The sequence below is a fragment of the Saimiri boliviensis genome, chromosome 15 (genome assembly GCF_048565385.1).
Source record: "Saimiri boliviensis isolate mSaiBol1 chromosome 15, mSaiBol1.pri, whole genome shotgun sequence".
Classification (NCBI taxonomy): Eukaryota; Metazoa; Chordata; class Mammalia; order Primates; family Cebidae; genus Saimiri; species Saimiri boliviensis.
In genome coordinates, this window is record NC_133463.1 from 29,308,745 (window position 1) to 29,335,046 (window position 26,302).

The 26,302-nt window shown below is 43.0% G+C and overlaps 1 protein-coding gene across 3 annotated transcripts in view; it reads right to left on the reverse strand.

Annotated features, from left to right (window-relative positions):
• MTDH (metadherin) overlaps positions 1 to 26,302 on the reverse strand; it is an 86,692-nt gene that overhangs the window by 7,643 nt on the left and 52,747 nt on the right. For all 3 annotated transcript variants that reach the window (XM_039464470.2, XM_039464472.2, XM_039464471.2), the window contains 4 exons: positions 20,927 to 21,051; positions 11,701 to 11,808; positions 4,819 to 4,959; positions 759 to 915 (listed from right to left, as the gene is read on the reverse strand). In XM_039464470.2, coding sequence (XP_039320404.1) covers positions 759 to 915; positions 4,819 to 4,959; positions 11,701 to 11,808; positions 20,927 to 21,051 — 531 coding nt within the window. The remainder of the gene's footprint in view (positions 1 to 758; positions 916 to 4,818; positions 4,960 to 11,700; positions 11,809 to 20,926; positions 21,052 to 26,302) is intronic.

Here is a 26,302-nt window from a genome sequence, read left to right on the forward strand (position 1 = left end):
CAAACGTCCAAAAAATTCAGCATCTTAAAGGAAGAAAGGGCTACTCTTATTAATCCATTGGACTTTTTTTTTTTTGAAACGGAGTTTTGCTCTTGTTGCCCAGGCTGGAGTGCAATGGCGTGATCTCGGCTCACAGCAACCTCTGCTTCCCAGGTTCAAGCGATTCTCCTGCCTCAGCGTCCTGAGTAGCTGGGATTATAGGCATGTGCCACCACACCCAGCTAATTTTGTATTTTTAGTAGAGATAGGGTTTCTTTTTTTTTTTTTTTTTCTTTGAGACGGAGTTTCGCTCTTGTTACCCAGGCTGGAGTGCAATGGCGTGATCTCGGCTCACCGCAACCTCCGCCTCCTGGGTTCAGGCAATTCTCCTGCCTCAGCCTCCTGAGTAGTTGGGATTACAAGCATATGCCACCATGCCCAGCTGATTTTTTGTATTTTTAGTAGAGACGGGGTTTCACCATGTTGACCAGGATGGTCTCGATCTCTCGACCTCGTGATCCACCCGCCTCGGCCTCCCAAAGTGCTGGGATTACAGGCTTGAGCCACCGCACCCGGCCTAGAGATAGGGTTTCTTCATGTTGGTCAGGCTGGTCTTGAACTCCCGACCTCAGGTGATCCGCCCACCTCAGCCTCCCAAAGTGTTGGGATTACAGAAATAAGCCACCACACTCGGCAATCAGTTAAGACTTTTAAGATCAGAACCTTAACACAAGAAAAATGTAAACAATACAAAGGAACAAAAAATGAGGACTACTTACTCTGTGAAGGAGGCACACTATTTTGCTTGGTATTTGACTTGGATTTATCTGACTCTTGTAGTATCGGTGGCACTTGGGAAGAGCTCTTGTCAGAATCACTTTTTGATAAGGTAACAGATGGCTCGGTAGAAGTATCAGGTGGAAGAGTCTTGACAGGCTATTTTGGGGAAAAAAATCCCAGATTTTTTGGTGAAATTTTCAAATAAAGTTTAAATATCACAGTAATATCAAAAGGTTGTTTAGCAGCAATTCAATACTAATATGGTTTCCAGATAAGCAATGTAACTCATACCTGTCCTCTAGTCATGTAGCCAAATAAATTATCACCTATAATATTTATGAATATATGTTGAGATAAAAATGAAGGTATAAAATTATAAAATATCTACTGAATCTCAAATAGGAATAATTCAATTTTTATAAATTTTCATATTCTTATGTTTCATTATAAACAGGATAATTTTAGGCTGGGCGCAATGGCTCATGCCTGTAATCCCTGGACTTTGGGAGGCTGACGCTGGTGGACCACAAGGTCAGGAGTTCAAGACCAACCTGGCCAATATGGTGAAACCCCATCTCTACTAAAAATACAAAAATTAGCTGGGCATGGTGACATGCACCTATAGTCCCAGCTACTTGGGAGGCTGAGGCAGGAGAATCGCGTTAAACCTGGGAGGTAGAAGTTGCAGTGAGCCAAGATTGTGCCACTGCACTCCAGCCTGGACAAAAGAGCGAGATTCTATCTCAAAAAAAAAAAAAAAAAAAAAAAAAAAAAGGATAATTATATACTTTTTTTTGAGACAGAGTCTGGCTCTGTGGCCCAGCCTAGCGTGCAGAGACACAAAACAGCTCACTGGATCCTTGACCTCATGGGCTCAAGCAATCCTCCCACTTCAGCCTCCTGAAGCTGGGATTATAGGCATGAACCATTGAGACTGGCTGATTTTACACTTGTTAGCAATTCAAAGGTTGTTGTCCATTTCCACCAACTCAGAACTCCTCAAAAATTTTTGTGAAAAACAGAAAGAAAATAGCTAACTTCTGAACTACCACTAGGTAACAACCCCTAATCTCCTTCCCAACAGGTAAGAATCTCTCAAATAGCAGCAACAACAGCTTCTGTTTCCTACAAGCACTCTGTGGTTACCAGTTCTACTGATTCAAGCAACTGGTAACACTCAGGTCCAAATTTTCAGTGTTTTATCCAGTCTGGTAGTGAAATCACAATGCTTAAGGCAGAGCTTAGATTCTTTTTTTTTTTTTTTCTGAGATGAAGTCTCACTCTGTCACCAGGCTGGAGTAGAGTGGTGCAATCTCAGCTCACTGCAACCTCTGCCTCAAGTTCAAGCAATTCTCTTGCCTCAGCTTCCTAAGTAGCTTGGACTACAGGCAAAAACCAGCATGCCCAGATCCACCAAGTGATTCACCTGCCTCAGCTTCCCAAGTAGCTGAGTCTTGCTTCTCTACAGTCTGGGAGCAGAAAGGAGGTAAAATGATTTGCCTCACTGAGGTATATCTGTTAATAAATGGTTAGGACCTCCTAATAGAAAAAATGTCAGTAATTTGGAGTGCCTTCCAGATGTGAGAGATGAGTAGAAGTAGAAGATCATTTGACCTATTAGCTCTATCTGTGATAATTATCCTGAACATAGAAAGAAGGGTAAATAATGCTTCTCTTACCCCTACTCTTCCAGGCCCCATAGATTCAATAAAGCAAAACGGGACAAAGACACAAGAGGAGGAAATGGTGTGAGCCCAAGTAATTACTAGAATTCCTTCTTCCTATTCTAGGTATCTGAAGTGTGTGTCTGTGTGTGTGTGTGTGTGTGTGTGTGTGTGTGTGTGTGTGTGAGAGGAGAGGGAAGGGGAGGGGAGGGGAGGGGAGAGAGAGAGACAGGGTCTCACTCTGTCACCCAGGCTGGTGTACAATAGTGTGATCTCAGTTCACTGCAAACTCCACCCTCTAGGCTAACACAATCCTCTCACCTCAGTTCACTGCAAACTCCACCTCCTAGGCTAACACAATCTTCCCACCTCAGTCTCTCAAGTAGCTGGGACCACAGGTGCACAACACCACACAAAGCTAATTTTTTTGTGTATTTTTGGTAGAGAAGGGGGTTTCACTATGTTGCCCAGATTGGTCCCGAACTCCTGAGCTCAAGTGACCTACCCACCTTGACCTCCCAAAGTGCTGGGATTTCAGGCATAAGCTCTCGTGGCCAGCCCTGAAGTTGTATTTATGTCGCCTAGCTTCTTTACCTTTCTTAGTGGTTCCCTATATTTATTTCATGTCCAAAATATCCTTTTCCCCTCTATTCTCTCATTTATCTACATTAAGCCACAGGACGGATCACACATTCTTCGTAAGATGGCTTCTGAAAATGATTTAATATAAAAATGTCACATAGAGACCGGGTGCAGTGGCTCACGCCTGTAATCCCAGCACTTTGGGAGGCCGAGGCAGGTGGATCACTTAAGGTCAGGAATTTGAAACCAGCCTGGCCAACAGGGTAAAACCCCGTCTCTGCTAAAAATAAAAAAATTAGCTGGGGGTGGTAGTGAGCATCTGTAATCCCAGCTACTCAGGAGGCTGAGGCAAGAAAATTGCCTGAACCCAGGAGGCAGAGGTTGCAGTGAGCCAAGATCACATCACTGCACTCCAGCCTGGGCAATAGAGAGAGATTGTCTAAAAAAAAAAAAAAAAAAAAAAAAAAAATTCAAATAGACCCTTTGCTATTTATTACACACAGACACACAGATTTTTTTTTATGAAGTCACGCAGGCTGGAGTGTAACGGTGCAATTACAGGTCATTGCAGCCTCAATTTCCTGGGCTCAAGTGGTCTTCCCACTCAAGTCTCCCAAGTAGCTGGGACTACAAACTCGCACCACTACACCCAGCTAATTTTTCCATTTTTTTGTAGATACCAAGTCTAGCCATGTTGCCCTGGTTTGTCTCCAACTCCTGGACTCAAGCGATCCTCCCACTTTGGCCTCCCAAAGTGCTGGGATTATAGGCATGAGTTACTGCACCTGGTTGCTATTATATTAAGATTGCAGGCCTTAGAAGGTTCATCATTCAAGAGCCTATAACAAAGTTTTAAACAAATGTTCCATTTTGGGAGGCTGAACCATAGTTATACAATGTACATACGTTGGGGGAAAATGAAACGAATCATATCTTCTCTAAGCCATCTATCCCTTGTATGCCTAGATATTTAAAAGGAGAAAATACAGTAAGTGGTTCCTGATTTCACTACTGATAGTTATGTGACTCTGGGAAAGTTATTCAACTTCTCTACCTTTACTTATAAAATGTCTCTTGGCTTTCTCTTGGGGTTGTTTTGAAGACTAAATTAGTCAATATATTTTAAATGCTTAACAGTGCTTCAACAAAACATTACTTATGATAAAATACTTGAGTCAACAAAACTTTATTATTATTATTATTTTGAGACGGAGTCTCACTCTGTCACCCAGGCTGGAGTGCAGTGGCATGATCTCAGCCCACTGCAACCTCCACCTCCTGGGTTCAAGTGATTCTCCAGCCTCAACCTCGCAAGTAGCTGAGATTACATGTGCCCCGCCACTGTGTCTGGCTAATTTTTGTATTTTTAGTAGAGATGGGGTTTCGCCATGTTGGTCAGGCTGGTCTTGAACTCCTGAGCTGATCTGCCTGCCTCAGCGTCCCAAAGTGCTGGGATTACAGGTGTGAGCCACCTAACCCAGCCAAAACTTCATTATTCCTTTTTTTTTTTTTTTGAGATGGAGCTTCAATCTTTGTTGCCCAGGCTGGAGTGCAGTGGCTCACTGCAACCTCTGCCTCCTGGGTTCAAGCGATTCTCCTGTCTCAGTCTCCTGAGTAACTGGGATTACAGGTGCCTTCTACCATGCCCAGCTAATTTTTGTATTTTTAGTACAGACAGGGTTTCACCATGCTGGCCAGGCTGGTCTCGAACTTCTGACCTCAGGTGATCCACCCGCCTCTGCCTCCCAAAGTGCTGGGATTACAGGCATGAGCCACTGCATCCGGCCAAAACTTTATTATTCTTAAAAATTACCTGGTTATTTTTGACGAGTGCTTCGGCTGGATCACTAGTGCTTATGGTCTTCAAGGAAAAAGCTTTTTCCTGTTTTGGACGGTTTTTAGAGGTATTTGCTGGAAGCTCTTCTCTAATCTCTTTTTCTAATTCTTCTGTGTCCTACAGAGAAAAACAATCTATTAGATTATATAAATCATTCGTTCTTCATTAATTAAAATCTATGGTAGTGTATGCCTGTAACCCCAGCACTTTGGGAGGCTGAGGTGGGTGGTTTGCTTGAGCTCAGAAATTTGAGACCTGTCTGGGCAACATGATGAAACCTTGTTTCGATAAAAATTAGTGTTGTGCACATGTAGTCCCAGTTACTCAGGAGGCTGAGGAGGGAGGACCACTTGAGCCTGAGAGATGGAGGCTGCAGAGAATTGTGATCACATTCAAGGCTGGGTGACTTTGTTTAAAAAACAAAAAACAGCCCGGGCGCGGTGGCTCAAGCTTGTAATCCCAGCACTTTGGGAGGCCGAGATGGGTGGATCACGAGGTCGAGAGATCGAGACCATCCTGGTCAACATGGTGAAACCCCGTCTCTACTAAAAAAATACAAAAAATTAGCTGGGCATGGTGGCACGTGCCTGTAATCCCAGCTATTCAGGAGGCTGAGGCAGGAGAATTGCCTGAACCCAGGAGGGGGAGGTTGTGGTGAGCCGAGATCGCGCCATTGCACTCCAGCCTGGGTAACAAGAGCGAAACTCCATCTCAAAAACAAAAAACAAAAAACAAACAAAACTACAAAAGAACAAAAATTAGCTGGGCATGGTGGTGCATACATGCCTTTAATCCCAGCTTCTCAGGAGGCTGGTGGCACAAGAACTGCTTGAGCCTGGGAGGTGAAGGTTGCAGTGAGCTGAGATCACACCACTGCACTCCAGCCTGGACAACAGAGGGAAACTCTATCTTGAAAAAATCCCACAAAAAAAATAAAAGGCACTTCACTTAATGACTTCAAGGAATAAAATGTTTATACATAAGTTAATTTTCTAGATAAATTAAGCTTACATAGTAAAAACAGCATAGATAGGAAATTCCAATTTTAGCCATGCCACAGTCTGGCTACAAAATCTCAGGGATGGCTAGGTGCAGTGGCTCACCCCTGTAATCCCAGCAGTTTGGGAGGCTGAGGTGGGCAGATTACCTGAGGTCAGGAGTTTGAGACCAGCCTGGCCAACATAGTAAAACACTGTCTCTACTAAAAATGCAAAAATTACCTGGGTGTGGTAGTGCATGCCTGTAATCCCAGATATTCGGGAGGCTGAAGTACGAGAATTGCTTGAACCTGGGAGGCGGAGGTTGCAGTGAGCTGACATCTCACCACTGCACTCTGGCCTGTGCAACACTGTGAAATCCCATCTCTACTAAAAATACAAGAATTAGGCCAGGCATGGTGGCTCATGTTTGTAATCCCAGCACTTGGGAAGCCAAGGTGAGCAGATCGCTTGAGGTCAGGAGTTCAAGACCAGCCTGGCCAACATGGTGAAACCCCATTTCTACTAAAAATACAAAAATTATCTGGTAATGGTGGTATAGGCCTGTAATCCCAGGTACTTGGGAAGCTGATGCAGGAGAATTGCTTGAACCTGGGAGATGGAGGTTGCAGTGAGCCGAGATGGCGCCACTCCAGCCTGGGTGAAAGAGCGAGATCCGTCTCAAAAACAAACACACACCTCAGGGACAAGTCACTTAGTTTCCCCAAGCCTCAGTTTCCTCAACTGTAAAGTAAAATTTGTCCTAGTTTTTTTTTTTTTTTTTTTTTTTGAGACAGAGTCTTGATTTGTCACCCAGGCTGGAGTGCAGTGGCATGATCTTGGCTCACTGCAACGTCCGCCTTCTGGGTTCAAGCAATTATCCTGTCTCAGACTCCTGAGTAGCTGGGATTACAGGTGCACACTACCATGCCCGGCTAATTTTTTTTTTTTTTTTTTTTTTTAGTAGAGACGAGGTTTCACCATTTTGGTCAGGCTGGTCTCGATCTCCTGATCTCGTGATCTGTCCGCCTCAGCCTCCCAAAGTGTTGGGATTACAGGTATGGGCCACTGTGCCAGGCCTTGCCCTAATAATTCTAAAAACCCATACAAGCTTTAAGATTTACATTCTTAGACTTTCAGACTTTTACAAAGTTTCAGTAAAATAATTCTAGAGCACATAATATGCTTAGGTATGTAAAGTAAGCATGAACTAGAATATATTAAATAGAAGCATCATTGTATTCTATCGTTCTTTGGCAAACACATCGATATAAAATGGCTGTTCTTTTTTTTTTTTTTTTTTGAGACGGAGTTTCGCTCTTGTTACCCAGGCTGGAGTGCAATGGTGCGATCTCGGCTCACCGCAACCTCCGCCTCCTGGGTTCAGGCAATTCCCCTGCCTCAGCCTCCTGAGTAGCTGGGATTACAGGCACACGCCACCATGCCCAGCTAATTTTTTGTATTTTTAGTAGAGACGGGGTTTCACCAAGTTGACCAGGATGGTCTCGATCTCTCGACCTTGTGATCCACCCGCCTCGGCCTCCCAAAGTGCTGGGATTACAAGCTTGAGCCACCGCGCCCGGCCATGGCTGTTCTTTTTAACAAATGGCCAAGATGATCATAATGTTCTTCTGATACTGATGTTCTATTCTATGATACTTATTCAGGATAGTAGTGGGTTTAGATAGTCAAAATTTTCTATGAATTTAGGCTGAGCAGGTAGCTTTGGAAGTATGTGTGTGAAGTGTATAATCTTACAAAGTTTTTCAAAGGTTTGCAATTTTTTTTTAAATTGCATTTTAGGTTTTGGGGTACATGTGAAGAACATGCAAGATTGTTGCATAGGTACACACATGGTAGCGTGATCTGCTGCCTTCCTCCCCTTCACCTATATCTGGCATTTCTCCCCATGCTCTCTCTCCCCACCTCCCCACCCCACCGTCCCTCCCACATTTCCCCCCAATAGACCCCAGTGTGTAGTGCTCCCCTCCCTGTGTCCATGTGTTCTCATTGTTCAACACCTGCCTATGAGTGAGAACATGCGGTGTTTGATTTTCTGCTCTTGTGTCAGTTTGCTGAGAATGATGGTTTCCAGGTTCATCCATGTCCCTACAAAGGACACGAACTCATCGTTTTTGACGGCTGCATAATATTCCATGGTGTATATGTACCACATTTTCCCTGTCTAGTCTATCATCAATGGGCATTTGGGTAGGTTTGCAATCTTACAAAGTCAGAAGACATCAATTTATTTCCATCCGAAGTTAAACTAAACAGTGAAAGACCCTATCAGTCACACACCAACACTAAAAAGGACTTTGGGTCTGGCGCAGTAGCTTGCATCTGTAATCCCAACACTTTGGAAGCCAAAGCAGGAGGACTGCTTGAGCCCAGGAGTTTGGGGTAGCCTGGGTAGCATAGGGAAACTCTGTCTCTACAAAAAAAGAAAAAAAGGTGGGCGTGGTGGCTCACGCCTATAATCCAAGCACTTTGGAGGCAAAGGCAGGCGGATCATCTGAGGTAGGGAGTTCAAGACCAGCCTGACCAACATGGTGAAACCCCATCTTAAAAAATAATAATAATAATAAAGAAAAAAGAAAAAAATAAAGAAAAAAAATTTTAGCTGGGTGTGGTGGTGCCTGCCTGTAGTCCTAGTTGCCTGGGAGGCTGAGGCAGGAGGATCCCTTGAGCCCAGGAAGTCAAGGCTGCAGTAAGCTCTGATGGAGCCATTGCATTCCAGCCTGGCAACAGAGTGGAATGTCTTAAAACAAAACAAAACAAAACAAAAAGAGAAAAAACAAAATACAATATAACCTTTTATGAATAGGATATATGTGCTATATACTCAGCATAAAACGTCATGGATATCTAATTTAATTCTCAAAACAACCTATGCAGTTATGTAACTTGTACAAGGTAAAAAAGAATGACAGAATACAGATCTGACTCTAAACCTAGAACACATATTCATTATATTTGTAAAAACACAGGAAACATTTTAAAAAAGGATAATCACAGACATATTCACGTTGATGACCTCTGCCAATATGTTAAACATTTCAGAATACATCTATTCTACAAAATTTCTTTTTTTTTTGGAGACAGAGTTTCGGTCTTGTTACCCAGGCTGGAGTGCAATGGCGCGATCTCGGCTCACCGCAACCTCCGTCTCCTGGGTTCAGGCAATTCTCCTACCTCAGCCTCCCAAAGTGCTGGGATTACGCGTGAGCCACTGCGCCCAGCCAAAATTTCTTTTAAAAAGGAACTGAACTAATCCACAATCCACAAAATTATTATTAATAAGTAAGTCAAAGAAATTAAAGAAAAACTTGGCTAAAATGGTTCTCAGGTAGTATTACTAACAAAGGATAAATGTCTCATCTGCCAGCTCCAGCTAACAAGAAAAGCATACCTATTTATAGCTACAGTTTGTTCATTAGCATTGATCTTAGTTACTTTACAACCTTAATGTCCATCCATTTTTACTACTGAAAAAGCAAGCTAGTATTGATAATAAGCTCATATCATTTATGAGGGTGTGTGTTTCCCACAATAAAAAAAAAAAGATAGATATTTCCTTAAAAAGCCATGTAGAGCGGCCGGGCGTGGTGGCTCAAGCCTGTAATCTCAGCACTTTGGGAGGCCGAGGCGGGTGGATCACGAGGTCGAGAGATCGAGACCATCCTGGTCAACATGGTGAAACCCCGTCTCTACTAAAAATACAAAAATTAGCTGGCATGGTGGCGCGTGCCTGTAATCCCAGCTACTCAGGAGGCTGAGGCAGGAGAATTGCCTGAACCCAGGAGGCGGAGGTTGCGGTGAGCCGAGATCGCGCCATTGCACTCCAGCCTGGGTAACAAGGGCGAAACTCCGTCTCAAAAAAAAAAAAAAAAAAAAAGCCATGTAGAAACTTCTTCCAAAAACAGTTAAGTGCCTGGGTGTGGTGCCTTATGCCTGTAATCCCAGCACTTTGGGAGGCCGAGGTGGGGGAATCACTTGAGGCCAGATCACTTACACCAGCCTGGCTAACATGGCAAAATCCTGCCTCTACTAAAAATACAAAAGTTAGCCAGGCATGGTGGCATATACCTGTAATCCCAGCTACTTGGGAAGCTGAGGCAGGAGAACTGCTTGAACCCTGGAGACAAAGGCCACAGTGAGCTGAGATCACATCACTGCACTCCAGCCTAGGCAACAGAGCAAGACTCTGTCTCAAAAAATAATAAAATAAAATAAAATAAATAAACAAATAGAACAAAAGGTGTCTCCTGCATTTAATTAATTAATTACATACTTATAGTAAGGAATACAAATATTTTAGTAAGTTATAATGTAACAGTAGTAGTGCTTTAAAAACATCTATGCATGTTTCTAATAATATAATACATTTGAAATTAAAACATCTTTTTTTTTGAGACAGGGTCTCACTCTGTCACCCAGGCTGGAATATGCCATGATTTTGGCTCACTGCAAGATCTACTTCCTGGGTGCAAATGACTCTCTCATCTCACCTCAGCTTGCTGAGTAGCTGGGGCTACAGGGGTGTGCCACCATGGCTGGCTAATTTTTGTAGAGACAGGGTTTTGCCATGTTGCCCAGGCTGGCATCTAACTCCTGGACTGAAGTGATCCTCCCGCCTTAGCCTTCCAAGGTGCTGGGATTACAGGCATGAGCCACCATGCCCAGCTTAAAATTCCATCTTTGATTTTATCTTTACTATAATTTAGTTTTTCACCCCCCAAGATAGGCGAGACCAACGGAAAAGAAAGAAAAGAAAATGTATGAGTGATGGAAAGACAAAATGTCTGTTGAGTAGATAACAAAAAGTCAGGAAAGATACTAAGTGACATAACCGGTAAACTCAAAGTCAAGTAAAAGACTCCATTTGTTATACATAGGGTTTCTTTTTTTTTTTTTTTTTTTTTTTTGAGATGGAGTTTCGCTCTTGTTACCGAGGCTGGAGTGCAATGGTGCGATCTCGGCTCACCGCAACCTCTGCCTCCTGGGCTCAGGCAATTCTCCTGCCTCAGCCTCCTAAGTAGCTGGGATTACAGGCATGCACCACCACGCCCAGCTAGTTTTTTTGTATTTTTAGTAGAGACGGGGTTTCACCATGTTGACCAGGATGGTCTCGATCTTTCGACCTCGTGATCCACCCGCCTCGGCCTCCCAAAGTGCTGGGATTACAGGCTTGAGCCACCGCGCCCGGCCGGGTTTGTTTTTTTTTTTTTTTAGGGTTTTTCTATTTGTGCTAAATGTTACCTTCCAGTCACTCAAAAGGAATTTTTGTATATGTAAAATACTGTATCTCTTTTCCCATTTCACCATTATATAATAAAAAATGCAGCCAGGCAAGGTGGCTCATGCCGGTAATCCCAGCACTTTGGGAGGTGGAGGTAGGCAGATCATGAGGTCAGAACTTCGAGATCAACCTGGTCAATATGGCAAAATCCCATCTCTAAAAAAGTGCAAAAATTAGCCGGGCAAGGTGGCACATGCCTGTAATCCCAGCTACTTGGTAGACAGAGGCAGGAGAATCACTTGAACCCAGGAGGTGAAGGTTGCAGTGAGCCAAGATTGCGCCACTGCACTCCAGCCTGGGCAACAGAGCGAGACTCCAACTCAAAAAAAAAAAAAAAGTATGAAAAATTTGGAATTCTACTTATTTTTGAGTTTAGCAACACCTTTATATGAATTTTTTGAGCAATAACATTTTTATTATATGATATACTAAATATGATAAACAGTCTATGACTTTTAAATAAACATGGTGTCTCATACTGTCTTTTATCTCTATATATAATTCTTAGCATTTATACAACATCTTTTCACATTTTAAGCAGGAGGTGCTTAATGAATGCTTGTTGTTTTGCTATTTTACCTGTGCATGAGAGTTATCTTCACCTTGCTTCTTCTTTTTCTTTTTTTTCTTTTTAGATTTCCCAGTTGGAAGAGCTCCCTCTCCCTTTTCTTTATCATCATCTGAGACCTTAGGTTAAAAGCAAAAATATTAAAGAGAACCAAATGGTTACGTTTCCATTATTTAGAAAATTATTATGAAATAATTTCATTCATTAAGTTGTCTTCAATTTCTGAAATCCAAATAAAAACTAGTAATAATAAAACTGATCAAGAACTACATATTTAGGCCGGGCGCGGTGGCTCACGCCTGTAATCCCAGCACTTTGGGAGGCCGAGGCGGGTGGATCACAAGGTCGAGAGATCGAGACCATCCTGGTCAACATGGTGAAACCCCGTCTCTACTAAAAATACAAAAATTAGCCGGGCATGGTGGCGCATGCCTGTAATCCCAGCTACTCAGGAGGCTGAGGCAGGGGAATTGCCTGAACCCAGGAGGCGGAGGTTGCAGTGAGCCAAGATCGCGCCATTGCACTCCAGCCTGGGTAACAGGAGCAAAACTCCATCTCAAAAAAAAAAAAAAAAAAAAAAAAAAAAGAACTACATATTTAAAAAATAGCAAAATACATGGAACCTCATTCAGTGTGTCTATGTTACCCATCACTCACTACAACATAATTAGAGAGCTGTGCAAACTTTGGTGTTTAAAAACTCACCAAAAGGCCGGGCGTGGTGGCTCAAGCCTGTAATCCCAGCATTTTGGGAGGCTGAGGCGGGTGGATCATGAGGTCAAGAGATCGAGACCAACCTGGTCAACACAGTGAAACCCCGTCTCTACTAAAAATACTAAAAATTAGCTGGGCATGGTGGCGTGTGCCTGTAATCCCAGCTACTCAGGAGGCTGAGGCAGGAGAATTGCCTGAACCCAGGAGGCGGAGGTTGCGGTGACCTGAGATCGCACCATTGCACTCCAGCCTGGGCAACAAGAGTGAAACTCCGTCTCAAAAAAAAAAAAAAAAACAAAAACTCACCGAATAGGTAATTCTATTTTATTCTAAAGTTCAAATGTAGTGCAATTTGGATTCAAATTTATCTGACACTGTTAAAAGAATGAAATGACAGGCTACACAATGGGGGAAAATATTTGCAAGCCATATAGTTCCATCCACGGAACTAGTATCCATACAATATAAGGAACACTCAAGTTTAAAAAAAAAAAAAATCCCCTTAGAAAACATGCAAAAGACATGAACACACATTTCACTCAAGAACATACATAGATGGCAATGAAACATATGGAAAAAAGCTTAACTCCATTTGCTATTAGGGAAATGCAGATTAAAGCCACAATGTGTTATCACTATACACCTATTAGAACTGCTAAAATAAAAAACAGTGACTACTGCAAATTTAGGTAAGGATACAGAAAAAACAGTTTCTTAGAATATTAAAATATGCAACTACCATAATACCCAGCGACTGTACTTTTGGGCATTTATCCTAGAGTAATGAAAACTACGTTTAGCCAGAAACTTCTGAAAACCTACATATTTTGTGGTTTTATTCACAATAGTCCCAAACTAGAAAGGACCCAAATGTCCTTCAACAGGTAAACGGTTAAAGAAACTGAGGTACATCCAGATCACGGGATATCACTCAGCAGTAAAAAGGTACAGACTACCAACACATTCAAAAACCTGGATGAATCTCCAGAGAATTACTTTGAATGGAAAAAAAAAAAAATAGCAAGGCCAGGTGCAGTGGCTGAAGCCTGTAATCCCAGCACTTTGGGATGCCAAGGCGGGTAGATCCCCTGATGTCAGGAGTTTGAGACCAGCCTGACTAATATGGTGAAACCCCTGCTGTACTAAAAATACAAAAATTAGACGAGCATGGCAGCATGCGCCTGTAACCCCAGCTACTCAGGAGGCTGAGAAGGAAGAATTGCTTGAACCTGGGAGGCGGAGGTTGCAGTCAGCTGAGATAATGCCGCTGTACTCCAGCCTGGGTGACAGAGCAAGATTCCATCTCAAACAGCCATACCAAAAGGTTATTATGTGTACGTGTATATATTTTATAATTCCATTAATAAAACATTCTTGAAATGATACATGTTCTGTATCTTGATTGCATCAATGTCAACAGGCCAGTTGTGATAAGTAGTCCCCCCTTATTCACAGTTTGCCTTCTGCAGTTTCAGTTACCTGCGGTCAACCTCAGTCTGATATTAGAGAAAGTGAGAGATCACATTCATATAACTTTTATTACAGTACATTTTATAACTGCTCTATTTTATAATTACTGTTAACCTTTTCCTATGACTAACTTACAAATTAAATTTTATAAGAGATATGTATAGGAAAAAGCATAGTATATGTAGGGTTTGATACTAACTGTGGTTTCAGCCATCTAGTGGGAGTCTTGCATTGTATCCCCCTGTGTATAAGTGGGGGTGGGGGTTGGGGGTGGGGATGGCTACTGTGCTACTGTATAGTACTACAGTTTTTTTTTTTTTTTTTTTTTTTTAGACGGAGTTTCGCTCTTGTTACCCAGGCTGGAGTGCAATGGCGCGATCTCAGCTCACCGCAACCTCCGCCTCCTGGGCTCAGGCAATTCTCCTGCCTCAGCCTCCTAAGTAGCTGGGATTACAGGCACGCGCCACCACGCCCAGCTAGTTTTCTGTATTTTTAGTAGAGACAGGGTTTCACCATGTTGACCAGGATGGTCTCGATCTCTTGACCTCGTGATCCACCCGCCTCGGCCTCCCAAAGTGCTGGGATTACAGGCGTGAGCCACCGTGCCCGGCCTAGTTTTTTTTTTTTAGATGAAGTCTTGCACTGTCATCCAAGCCAGAGTGCAGTGGCACGGTCTCGGCTCACTGCAACTTCCGCCTCCAGGGTTCAACTGATTCTTTGCCTCAGTCTTCCAAGTAGCTGGGATTACAGGTGTCTGCCACCAAGCTCAGCTAATTTTTTTGTATTTTTAGTAGAGAAGAGGCTTCACCATCTTGGTCAGGCTGGTCTTGAACTCCTGACCTTGTGATCTACCTGCTCAGCCTCCCAAAGTGCTGGGATTACAGGCATGAGCCACTGCGCCCAGCAACACTAATAGTTTTTTTTTTTTTTTGAGACAGAGTTTCACTTTTGTTACCCAGGGTGGAGTGCAATGGCGCGATCTCGGCTCACCACAACCTCCACCTCCTGGGTTCAGGCAATTCTCCTGCCTCAGCCTCCTGAGTAGCTGGGATTACAGGCACGCACCACCATGCCCAGCTAATGTTTTGTATTTTCAGTAGAGGCAGGGTTTCACTATGTTGACCAGGATGGTCTCGATCTCTTCACCTTGTGATCCACCCACCTCGGCTTCCCAAAGTGCTGGGATTACAGGCTTGAGCCACCACGCCTGGCCCACACTAATAGTTTATTAACATGCTACCACACTGGGGAAAACTGTGTAAAAGGAGTACAGAGGATCACTCTGTTTTATTCCTGTTTGAGACAGGGTCTTGCTCTGTTGCCCACGCTGGAGAGCAGTGGTGCTATCAAGGCTCACTGCAGCCTTGACCTCCTGATCCTCTTGCCTTAGCCACCTGAGGAGCTGGGACTACAGGCTGATTTTTTTTTTTTCTCTTAAAAAAGAAATATTCAAGATAGGGGCTTACTATGTTGTACAGGCTAGTCTCAATCACCTGGGCTCAGGTGATCTTCCTATCTTGGGCTCTGGAAGTGCTGTGATAACAAGCATGAGCCACTGTGCCTGGCCTGTATTATTTCTTCTAACTGCATTTAAATCTAGAATTATCTCAAAATAAAAGGCTTAACTTAAAAAAATGAATTTGAAAAGAAACATCATTGAAAATAGCATTCTGCAGGACAAAAAAATACCTATCAAGTTAACACTGTTATGTTAGTATTCATAATGATGCAGAGGCCATACAAGATTCTCTGTATCTTGTCTATTTTTTTTTTTTTTTTTTTTTTGAGATGGAGTTTTGCTCTTGTTGCCCAGGCTAGAGTGCAATGGTGAAATCTTGGCTCATCACAACCTTTGCCTCCCAGGTTTAAGCAATTCTCTAGCCTCAGCCTCCCGAGTAGCTAGGACTACAAGCATGCACCACCACGCCCGGTTAATTTTGCATTTTTAGTAGAGATGGAGTTTCTTCATGTTGGCCAGGCTGGTCTTGAATTCCCAAACTTAGGTGATCCTCCCACCTCAGCCTATGGTGCTGGGATTACAGATGTGAGCCACTGCACCTGGCCACTTTTTTTTTTTTAGGTAGTCTCACTCTGCTGTTCAGGCTAGAGTGAAGTGGCTCACTGCAACCTCTGCCTCTTGGGTTCAAGCAAGTCTTGAGCCTCAGCCTCCTGAGGTTGGGATTACAGGCACGTGCCACCATGCTCAGCTCATTTCTTTTTGTATTTTAGGTAGGGATGCGGTTTCGTCATTTTGGCCAGGCTGGTTTCAAACTCCCAACCCTGGGTGATCCGCCCACCTCAGCCTCCCAAAGTGCCGGGATTATGGGTGTGAGCCACTGTGCATGGTCTCAAGTTTAGTGTATGTGCTGCCAAAGTGAGCACTGTAGTTTGTGTGTTTTTTTTTTTTTTTTTTTTTTTTTTTTTTGTGAGAGAGTTGCATTCTTGTTGACCAGGTTGGAGTGTAATGACACAATCTTAGCTCACTGCAACCTCTACCTCCCTGGTTCCAGTGATCTTCCTGCTTTAGCCTCCTGAGTAGCTGGGAGGCATGTACCACCATGCCCAGTGGATTTTTTTTTTTGTATTTTTTAGTAGAGATGGGGTTTCACCATGTTGGTCAGGCTGGTCTGGAACCCCTAATCTCAGATGATCTGCCCAGCCTCAGCCTCCCAAAGTGCTGAGATTACAGGCATGAGTCGCTGCGTCCAGCCAGAATTGGTCTTTAAAACAGGATATAGTACTAATGGTAGCAGGAGGGGCAAATAAATGCAGAGGGGACAGCTGACAGGCAATATGAAAGTCAACAGCAGAAAAAAGGGTTTTAGGGGCCGGGCGTGGTGGTTCACGCCTGTAATCCCAGCACTTTGGGAGGCCGAGACGGGTGGATCATGAGGTCAAGAGATCGAGACCATCCTGGTCAACATGGTGAAATCCCGTCTCTATTAAAAATACGAAAAATTGGCCGGGCGCAGTGGCTCACGCCTGTAATCCCAGCACTTTGGGAGGCCGAGGCGGGTGGATCACGAGGTCAAGAGATGGAGACCATCTTGGTCAGCAAGGTGAAACCCCGTCTCTACTAAAAATACAAAAATTAGCTGGGCATGGTGGCGCACGCCTGTAGTCCCAGCTACTAGGGAGGCTGAGGCAGGAGAATGGCTTGAACCCAGGAGGCGGAGGTTGCGGTGAGCCAAGATCGCGCCATTGCACTCCAGCCTGGGTAACAAGAGCGAAACTCCGTCTCAAAAAAAAAAAAAAAAAAGGGTTTTAGACTGGACCTACAAAAAGGCTTCTTAATACAATATCTTAATACGTAACACCTTACTACATAGTAATCATTCAGATGTTTTTTGGACATTTAACACATAAAACCCATGAAAGGAGTTTAAAGACTTTATCATGCATCATAGGAATTCTTTTTCTAAATATATTCAGAAATTATCTTTTTTTTTTTTTTTTTTGAGATGGAGTTTCGCTCTTGTTACCCAGGCTGGAGTGCAATGGCGCGATCTCGGCTCACCGCAACCTCCGCCTCCTGGGCTCAGGCAATTCTCCTGCCTCAGCCTCCTGAGTAGCTGGGATTACAGGCATGTACCACCACGCCCAGCTAAGTTTTTTTATATTTTTAGTAGAGACGGGGTTTCACCATGTTGACCAGGATGGTCTCGATCTCTCGACCTCGTGATCCACCCGCCTCGGCCTCCCAAAGTGCTGGGATTACAGGCTTGAGCCACCGCGCCCGGCCCAGAGATTATCTTTTACATTTCTTTTTAGTCTGTTTTTGTTATTGTATCTTGTACATTTCTAAGCAAAGTGAGCTGTCATCAAAATGTTTTTCAGTTGGGGAATGGAAAGATGTCATATGTTTATACAATGGCATATTAGAAGTTAAAAATGAACGAAAACTACACTATTAGCATTACAAATAGAATCTCAAAAACATGCTGAATGAGCAAGTTATAGAAAGATAGAATATGTCATTTATGTAACTTTTACATGTGGATACAAATAAATTTATAGAAAAATTGATTGGATAGACAAAGAAGCTGTTCACAATTTTGGTTACTACTAGGAAAGCAGTATGAATATGGGACTGGGAAGCAGTATAAGGGAATTTGAAATTTATCAGTAATGTCCTTTTTATTTAAAGATTTAATATACATTTATCAAAATCTCAACTCTTTCATGGGAGTTAAAAGATGTGGAGATGCCGGGCGCGGTGGCTCAATCCTGTAATCCCAGCACTTTGGGAGGCTGAGGCGGGTGGATCATGAGGTCAAGAGATCGAGACCATCCTGGTCAATACGGTGAAACCCCGTCTCTACTAAAAATACAAAAAATTACCTGGGCATGGTGGCACGTGCCTGTAATCCCAGCTACTCAGGAGGCTGAGGCAGGAGAATTGCCTGAACCCAGGAGGTGGAGGTTGCGGTGAGCCGAGATCGCGCCATTGCTCTCCAGCCTGGGTAACAAGAGCGAAACTCCGTCTCAAAAAAAAAAACAAGATGTGGCGTTGATTTCAGCATCTTCCCATTAATGAAAATACTGTTTTGCCATGGGGAACTACATTTCTTGTGTGACTGGCTTATAATGAAGTGATAAGCTGACTGCAGAAGGTCCTTGTGACCTGAGTATCATTCATGAGATGTATCTACTCATATGGGATTTTAATCATTACAAGACCTTGACACAGTTTATGGACATTTCTCCACAACTGGAAGCCAGCTAGCCTAGACTGAAAATCTCTTAGCTAACTTTGTGCCAGATTTTGTTTTGTTTTTTCCATCTCATTGGAATTTTTTTTTTTTTTTTTTTTGAGACGGAGTTTCGCTCTTGTTACCCAGGCTGGAGTGCAATGGCGCGATCTCGGCTCACCGCAACCTCCGCCTCCTGGGCTCAGGCAATTCTCCTGCCTCAGCCTCCTGAGTAGCTGGGATTACAGGCATGCACCACCACGTCCAGCTAGTTTTTTTGTATTTTTAGTAGAGACGGGGTTTCACCATGTTGACCAGGATGGTCTCGATCTTTCGACCTCGTGATCCACCCGCCTCGGCCTCCCAAAGTGCTGGGATTACAGGCTTGAGCCACCGCGCCCGGCTCATTGGAATTTCTGTAAGCTATTTGGTAGTTTGAGAGACTACCAAAATCATCATAATAACTACAGTGCTGAGTAGAGAAACAGCAGTTACTTAGATCATCTCTTCCTCTGAAGATAGTCTAGGAATCTAGGTTGTCATTTGTGAGAGTAAACAAAAAGCACCTTTCCACAGAAAGTTAAATTACATTGTTCACAGGCTGGATGGATCACTTGAGGTCAGGAGTTTGAGACTAGCCTGTCCAACATGGCAAAACTCCATCTCTATTAAAAATACAAAAATTAGCTGGGCACGGTGATGCATGTCTGTAATCCCAGCTACTTGAGAGGCTGAGGAAGAAGAATCGCTTGAACCTGGGAGGTGGAAGTTGCAGTGAGCCAAGATCGTGCCACCATACTTCAGCCTGGGAGACAGAGCGAAACTCCATTTAAAAAAAAAAAAAACAGGCTGGTGCAGTGACTCCCGCCTGTAATCTCAGCACTTTGGGAGGCCGAGGCGGGTGGATCATGAGGTCGAAAGATCGAGACCATCCTGGTCAACATGGTGAAACCCCGTCTCTACTAAAAATACGAAAAAACTAGCTGGGCATGGTGGTGCATGCCTGTAATCCCAGCTACTTAGGAGGCTGAGGCAGGAGAATTGCCTGAGCCCAGGAGGCGGAGGTTGCGGTGAGCCGAGATCGCGCCATTGCACTCCAGCCTGGGTAACAAGAGCGAAACTCCGTCTCAAAAAAAAAAAAAAAAAAAAAAAAATACAACCCCTAGGCCAGGTGTGGTGGCTCACGCCTGTAATCCAAGCACTTTGGAGGCCAAGGCGGGTGGATCACCTGAGGTCGGGAGTTCAAGACCAGCCTGACCAACATGGTGAAACCCAGTCTTTAAAAATAAATAAATAAATAAATAATAAAAATTAAATACAACCCCCACAAGCCCAGCAAAACCATTCCTCATACCATGTGTTGGAAAGAAGGGAGGGAGGGAGGGAGGGAAGGAAGGAAGACTGCTGAGCCTACACCAAAATCTCCCCTATCAATAAAATACAACCCCCATAACTTCAGCAAAACCATTGCTGATATCACGTATTGCTATTATCCACTATCTCTCTTGCATTCCTATCCAAACTTACTAGCACTTTTTTTTTTGAGAGTCTTGCTCTGCTGCCCAGGCTGGAGTGCAGTGGTGTAGTCTCAGCTCACTGCAACCTCCATCTCCCAGGTTCAAGCAATTTTCCTGCCTCAGCCTCCCCAGTAGCTGAGATTATAGGCATGCACCACCACACCCAGCTAATCTTTTTTTAATTTTTTAATTTTTATTTTTTGTTAAAATATAGACGGAGTTTCACCATGTTGGTCAGGCTGGTCTTGAACTTCTGACCTCAGGTGATTCACCTGCCTTGACTTCCAAAGAGCTTGAATTACAGGCGTGAGCCAGTATTTTTAGTAGAGACGAGGTTTCACCATGTTGGCCAAGCTGATCTTGAATTCCTGAACTCAGGTGATCTATCCACCTCGGCCTCCCAAAGTGCTGGGATTACAGGCTTCAGCCACCGTACCTGGCCTGTTATTAGCACTTGTATTCCTCATTCACTCAATTTACTGCAATGCAATTTCTATTCCAGAAATTTTAATGAAACTGTTCTAAATTACTGGAAAGCAAATTCAATAATATTTTTCAGTCCTGCTGTTACTAATTGGTTTGCTGTTTCTGATGCTGTTGATTATTGTCTCTCCGACCCTCTCAATTGTGTCAGCCTCTGTGACCCAGAATTCTCCTTCAGTTGCTTTAATTTATAAGTAGAGATGGGGGTCTCACTATGTTGCCAAGGCTGGCCTTGAACTCCTGGGTTCAAGCAATCCTCCTGCTGCAGCCTTCCAAAGTGGTGGCATTATAGGCGTTGAGCCACCATGCCCAGCCTGTCTCTTCCATTAACAAATAAACACCCAGCAATCTCTCATACTCACCTTTTGATCCTCAGGAATTGGTTCCTGGGACTTTAGAAGTGAAGCTCTTTCTTCATCTACCCAATTGCCCCACTCTTCTGCTGGTGCATTCCAATCAGAGTTGGGATCAGCAGAAGACAGACCATCTAAAATTCAACAGTGTGAATTAGGCGTCTTGTCATTTTTGCCATCAAGTAAAAGGCAAAAACTAAAAATTCCTTACGTTTAACTAAGCTGTAATTTTAAGCTATTGTTCTGTACGAGCCAGAAAAAAAAACAACATGAAGGTAACAATCTTTATTCAACTTCTGCTAGGCATACATATTGGTAAGTGGAATTTCTAAGAAGTTCCAGAAAATTTCTTAGCCATTTGATTTCACTCTTTCTGCTTCCTTTGTTATCAGTTTTCTAAATTTCTTTATCCATTTTTAACTTGTTCTAGGACCTGCTTGTTTTCTCCTCTGATTATTACAATATTTTTGTAATTATTTTCTAGGGTACAGAATTAATTCTTTTTTTTTTTTTTTTTTTTTTTTTTGAGACGGAGTTTCGCTCTTGTTACCCAGGCTGGAGTGCAATGGCACGATCTCGGCTCACCGCAACCTCTGCCTCCTGGGTTCAGGCAATTCTCCTGCCCCAGCCTCCTGAGTAGCTGGGATTACAGGCACGCGCCACCATGCCCAGCCATTTTTTTGTATTTTTTTTAGTAGAGACGGGGTTTCACCATGTTGACCAGGATGGTCTCGATCTCTTGACCTCGTGATCCACCCGCCTCGGCCTCCCAAAGTGCTGGGATTACAGGCTTGAGCCACCGCGCCCGGCTCAGAATTAATTCTTAACAGCAGTACCAAAATTATACTCCCTACTTGCCATTTTATACTACACCTCTCCTATCCTTAAATGCTTTTCAAAATTAGGTTCTTCAGATTCACCAAGTCATGACAATATTCAATCTCTTATTTTTCTCCCCCTCTTTTAATACTTAACCTGTACCTTCCTATATTTTTCAGATCATTCAATGTGCCTTTTATCCAATCATTTCAAAAGCATTTGAATAACTTTCAGGGCTTCAATCATCATTTATTCTCAAAAATAAATTTTATTCTAGACTTCTAGATCCCTTTCTCTTACTATAGGAGGCACTGGATGATGATGATGATGATGATGATGATGATGATGATGATGATGATGATTTGAGACAGAGTCTCATTCAAGCGCTAGGCTGGAGTGCAGTGGCACAATCTCGGCTCACTGCAACCTCCGGGAGGCACTGAATTTTTAACTCTTTTAGGAAGCTCTCACTGACTTATTCTAAAAGGAAAAAACAGTCTTTGTCTCTACCCAGGTTAAATAAGTAGCTCTCAAAATTAATTATTCACTTCTTTCCCTGCACATCCTATATATATTCCTGTAAATCTACTTATAGTCAGGTTTAATTTACAATGGTTTAAGATGACAAAGGTTAGGCTTTATTTCCAAATGGTTAACAAGTTCTCCCAACACTGCTTAACTGAAAAATCCAATCATTTCCCACTAATACCTAATGCTACTCTTATCAAATACTCAATTTTTCCCCCTTCCAGGGCCGCCAAGATGGAGTCTTGCTCTGCCCCCCAGGCTGGAGTGCAGTGGTGCACATCTTGGCTCACTGTAACCTCCGCCTCCCGAGTTCAAGCTATTCTCCTGCCTCAGCCTCCCAAGTAGCTGAGATTATAGGCACATGCCACCACGCCCAGGTAATTTTTGTATTCTTAGTAGAGACAAGGTTTCACCATGTTGGCCAGGCTGGTCCTCAACTCTTGACTTTGTGATCCACCTGCCTTGGCCTCCCAAAGTGCTGGGATTATAGGCGTGAGCCACTACACCCAGCTTTATTCAATTCTTTCTTTTACATGCACTTCAGTCTGTTTCTGGAATTTCTATTCTATTCCACTGATCTATTCCTGGGATAGTGCTACACATAACTCTGTAAAACATTTTTCTGTATCTAGAAGGACAAATCTTTTTGCATTATTTTAATTTACTTTTTGCTAATATTTTTCCAGGTGAACTCTCTTATTGTTTTTGCTTAACAGGAAGGTATAATATATTTTTATGAAGGTTTTAAAACCTGTATTTTGGAAGAATATATAACAATCTGGGAAAATGCTCACAGAAAAAAAATCATAGACAAAATTATCCACACAGTATGATCTCAAATTTATATGAGGAAGAGACAAAATAAAACATTATATATATAAGTAAAACATTATATATAAAAAATGTTTTATTTTCTTTTGTCTCTTATTAAATTACATATATATGTGTGTGTGTGTGTGTGTGTGTGTGTGTGTGTGTGTGTGTATATATATATATAAAATTTAAGAGAGAGAGTCTTATTCTGTCACCCAGGATGGAATGCAGTGGTATAATCATAGTTCACTGCAGCCTTAACCTCCTGGGACTCAAGTGATACTTCTGCCTCAAGCTCCCAAGGATCTGGGACCATAGGCATGTGCCACCATGCCTAATTTTTGCATTTTTTTGTAGAGATGAGGTATCATCATACAGGTTGGAATAATAAATATATTTTAATAGTGGAATTACGTCTATCCAATCCTTTATTAAGCACTTACTATATGCTAGAACTTGAGCTAGGTAGGTACTAGAGATACAAAAATAAGTAAAACAGAATCCCCCCGCAAGTGCAGCTCATAGTCTGTCTATCCAGGGGTGAAGATAGGTAAGTATAACAAACAATTAAATACAGAGTAATAGATTCTGCCATGGGGGCTCTGGAAACAAAAGAGAGTAAGCTAGCAGAGGACAGGTAGGGACAACATAAGAATTTATAGTCTATTGGAGGAAAAACATGGAACAGGTGATTACAAGTGTGAAATGTGTTACAAAAAAGGAAGTTCCTTGCTGTATTTCTAAATTCACCACAAAGAGCAGGTATCTGGAATCAGTATTACATAGTAACACAGAGGCGAAGAGCACAGGCCTTCAGGTCAAACAAATACACATTTGAATATTGTTCTACCACTTAATAACAAGGTGATTTTGGTCAAGTTTCTTGTTTTTTGTTTTCTTTTTTGAGATGAAATCTCACTCTACTGCCAGGTTGGAGTGCAGTGGCGCCATCTCAGCTCACTGCAACCTCCACCTCCCGGGTTCAAGCAATTCTTCTGCCTCAGCCTCCTGAGTAGCTGGGACTACAGGTGTGCGCCACCACGCCCAGTCTATTTTTCAGTAGAGCGGGGGTTTCACCATGTTGGCCAAGATGGTCTCGATCTCTTGACCTTGTGATCTGCCCACCTTGACCTCCCAAAGTGCTGAGATTACAGGCCTGAGCCACCTCGCCCAGCCTGGTCAAGTTTCTTTCTTTTTTTTTTTTTTTTGAGCCGGAGTTTTGCTCGTTACCCAGGCTGGAGTGCAATGGCGCGATCTCGGCTCACCGCAACCTCCGCCTCCTGGGTTCAGGCAATTCTCCTGTCTCAGCCTCCTGAGTAGCTGGGGTTACAGGCACGCACAACCAGGCCCAGCTAATTTTTTGTATTTTTAGTAGAGACGGGGTTTCGCTATGTTGACCAGGATGGTCTCGATCTCTTGACCTCGTGATCCACCCGCCTCGGCCTCCCAAAGTGCTGGGATTACAGGCTTGAGCCACCGCGCCCGGTCATAGTTTCTTAATGGGCTCTATTATCAACTTCATAGAATTGCTGAGAGGATTATATGAAATACATGTAAAGCAATTCATGGCAATGCAGTCAGTGCTCAATAAGTGGTAGCTATTGTTTTTATTATCACTGATATTAAAACTATAAGGCATGTATAGCTAAAAATTTATTTTTCACAATTCTGATGAACCTCTCAGTAAGATATACTTCATATGTAAGCTATACTTCAATCTAGTAGATGCCTGGAACCAACTACCCATCTTATACCAAGAATTCATTAATAATACTTCTAGTAGGTTCATATGCCAAGCTATCATTGGCTTTGCTTAAATCTCACAGATAAGAAACACACCCATATTTAGAAAACTGCTGTCCATAAGCCATGTCTCTAAGACTTCTTGCCAGAAAACAAAACTATCAAGTAGAAGAAGATTTAGTCAATTGAATGGGCAGTATACCAACATATCACCCATTTTCTTAATACACGTGATGGTAGGTGGATAAAAAATCGAGTAAAATGCTTATTATTATTATTATTTATTTTTGACAGGGTCTTGCTCTATTGCCCAGGCTGGAGGGCAGTGGCAAGATCACAGAGCACTGTAGCCTCGACTTTTCAGGTTCAAGTGATTCTTCACTTTAGCCTCCTGAGTAGCTGGGACTACAGGCATGGGTACCAGGCCAAGCTAGCTTTTTCTTTTTCTTTCTTTTTTTTTTTTTTTTTTGTAAGAGATGGGGGTCTCACTATGTTGCCTAGGCCGGTCTTGAAAGTGTGGGCTCAAGACATCCTTGCACCTTGGCTTCCCAAAGTGCTGAGATTACAAGTGTGAGCCATGGCACCAGCCTGAGGAACTAATTCTTAAGATTCATAGGCCTAATATACCAAAAATCTTTTTTGAGACAAGTCTAGCTCTGTTGCCCAGGCTGGAGTGCAGTGGTGTGATCTTGGCTCACTGCAACCTCCACCTCCCGGGTTCAAGCAATTCTCCTGCCTCAGCCTCCTGAGAAGCTGGGATTACAGGCACACACCACTACACCTGGCTAATTTTTGAATTTTTAGTAGAGACAGGGTTTCACCATGTTGATCAAGCTGGTCTAGAACTCCTGACCTCCACCCGCCTTAGCCTCCCAAAGTGCTAGGATTACAGGCGTGAGCCACTGTGCCTGGCCACCAAAAAACTTCTCATAGTTCCCTTAAAAATGATTTACAGGCTGGGCGTGGTGACTCAAGCCTGTAATCCCAGCACATTGGCAGGCCAAGGCAGGTGGATCACGAGGTCAAGAGATGGAGACCATCCTGGTCAACATGGTGAAACCCTGTCTCTACTAAAAATACAAAAAAATTAGCGGGGCATGGTGGCATGTGCCTGTAATCCCAGCTACTCCGGAGGCTGAGGCAGGAGAACTGCCTGAACCCAGGAGGCGCAAGTTGCAGTGAGCCGAGATCGTGCCATTGTACTCCAGCCTGGGTAACAAGAGTGAAACTCCGTCTCAAAAAAAAAAAAAAAGATTCACAGTATAGTTTGCTCCAAGTATAAATTATTTCTCATCACTGAAGTTTTCCATTAGTCTGCCAATGTCCTTTTAAAGAGCTATACTGATTTTCTTTATAAAAGGGTAAGGAATTTGTCTCTCCATTTAATTTGCTTGTGGAATAATGTTTTAGGTTTAAGCATCTCATTGCTGGTCTTTATTTATTTATTTATTTATTTTGAGACGAAGTTTCGCTCTTGTTACC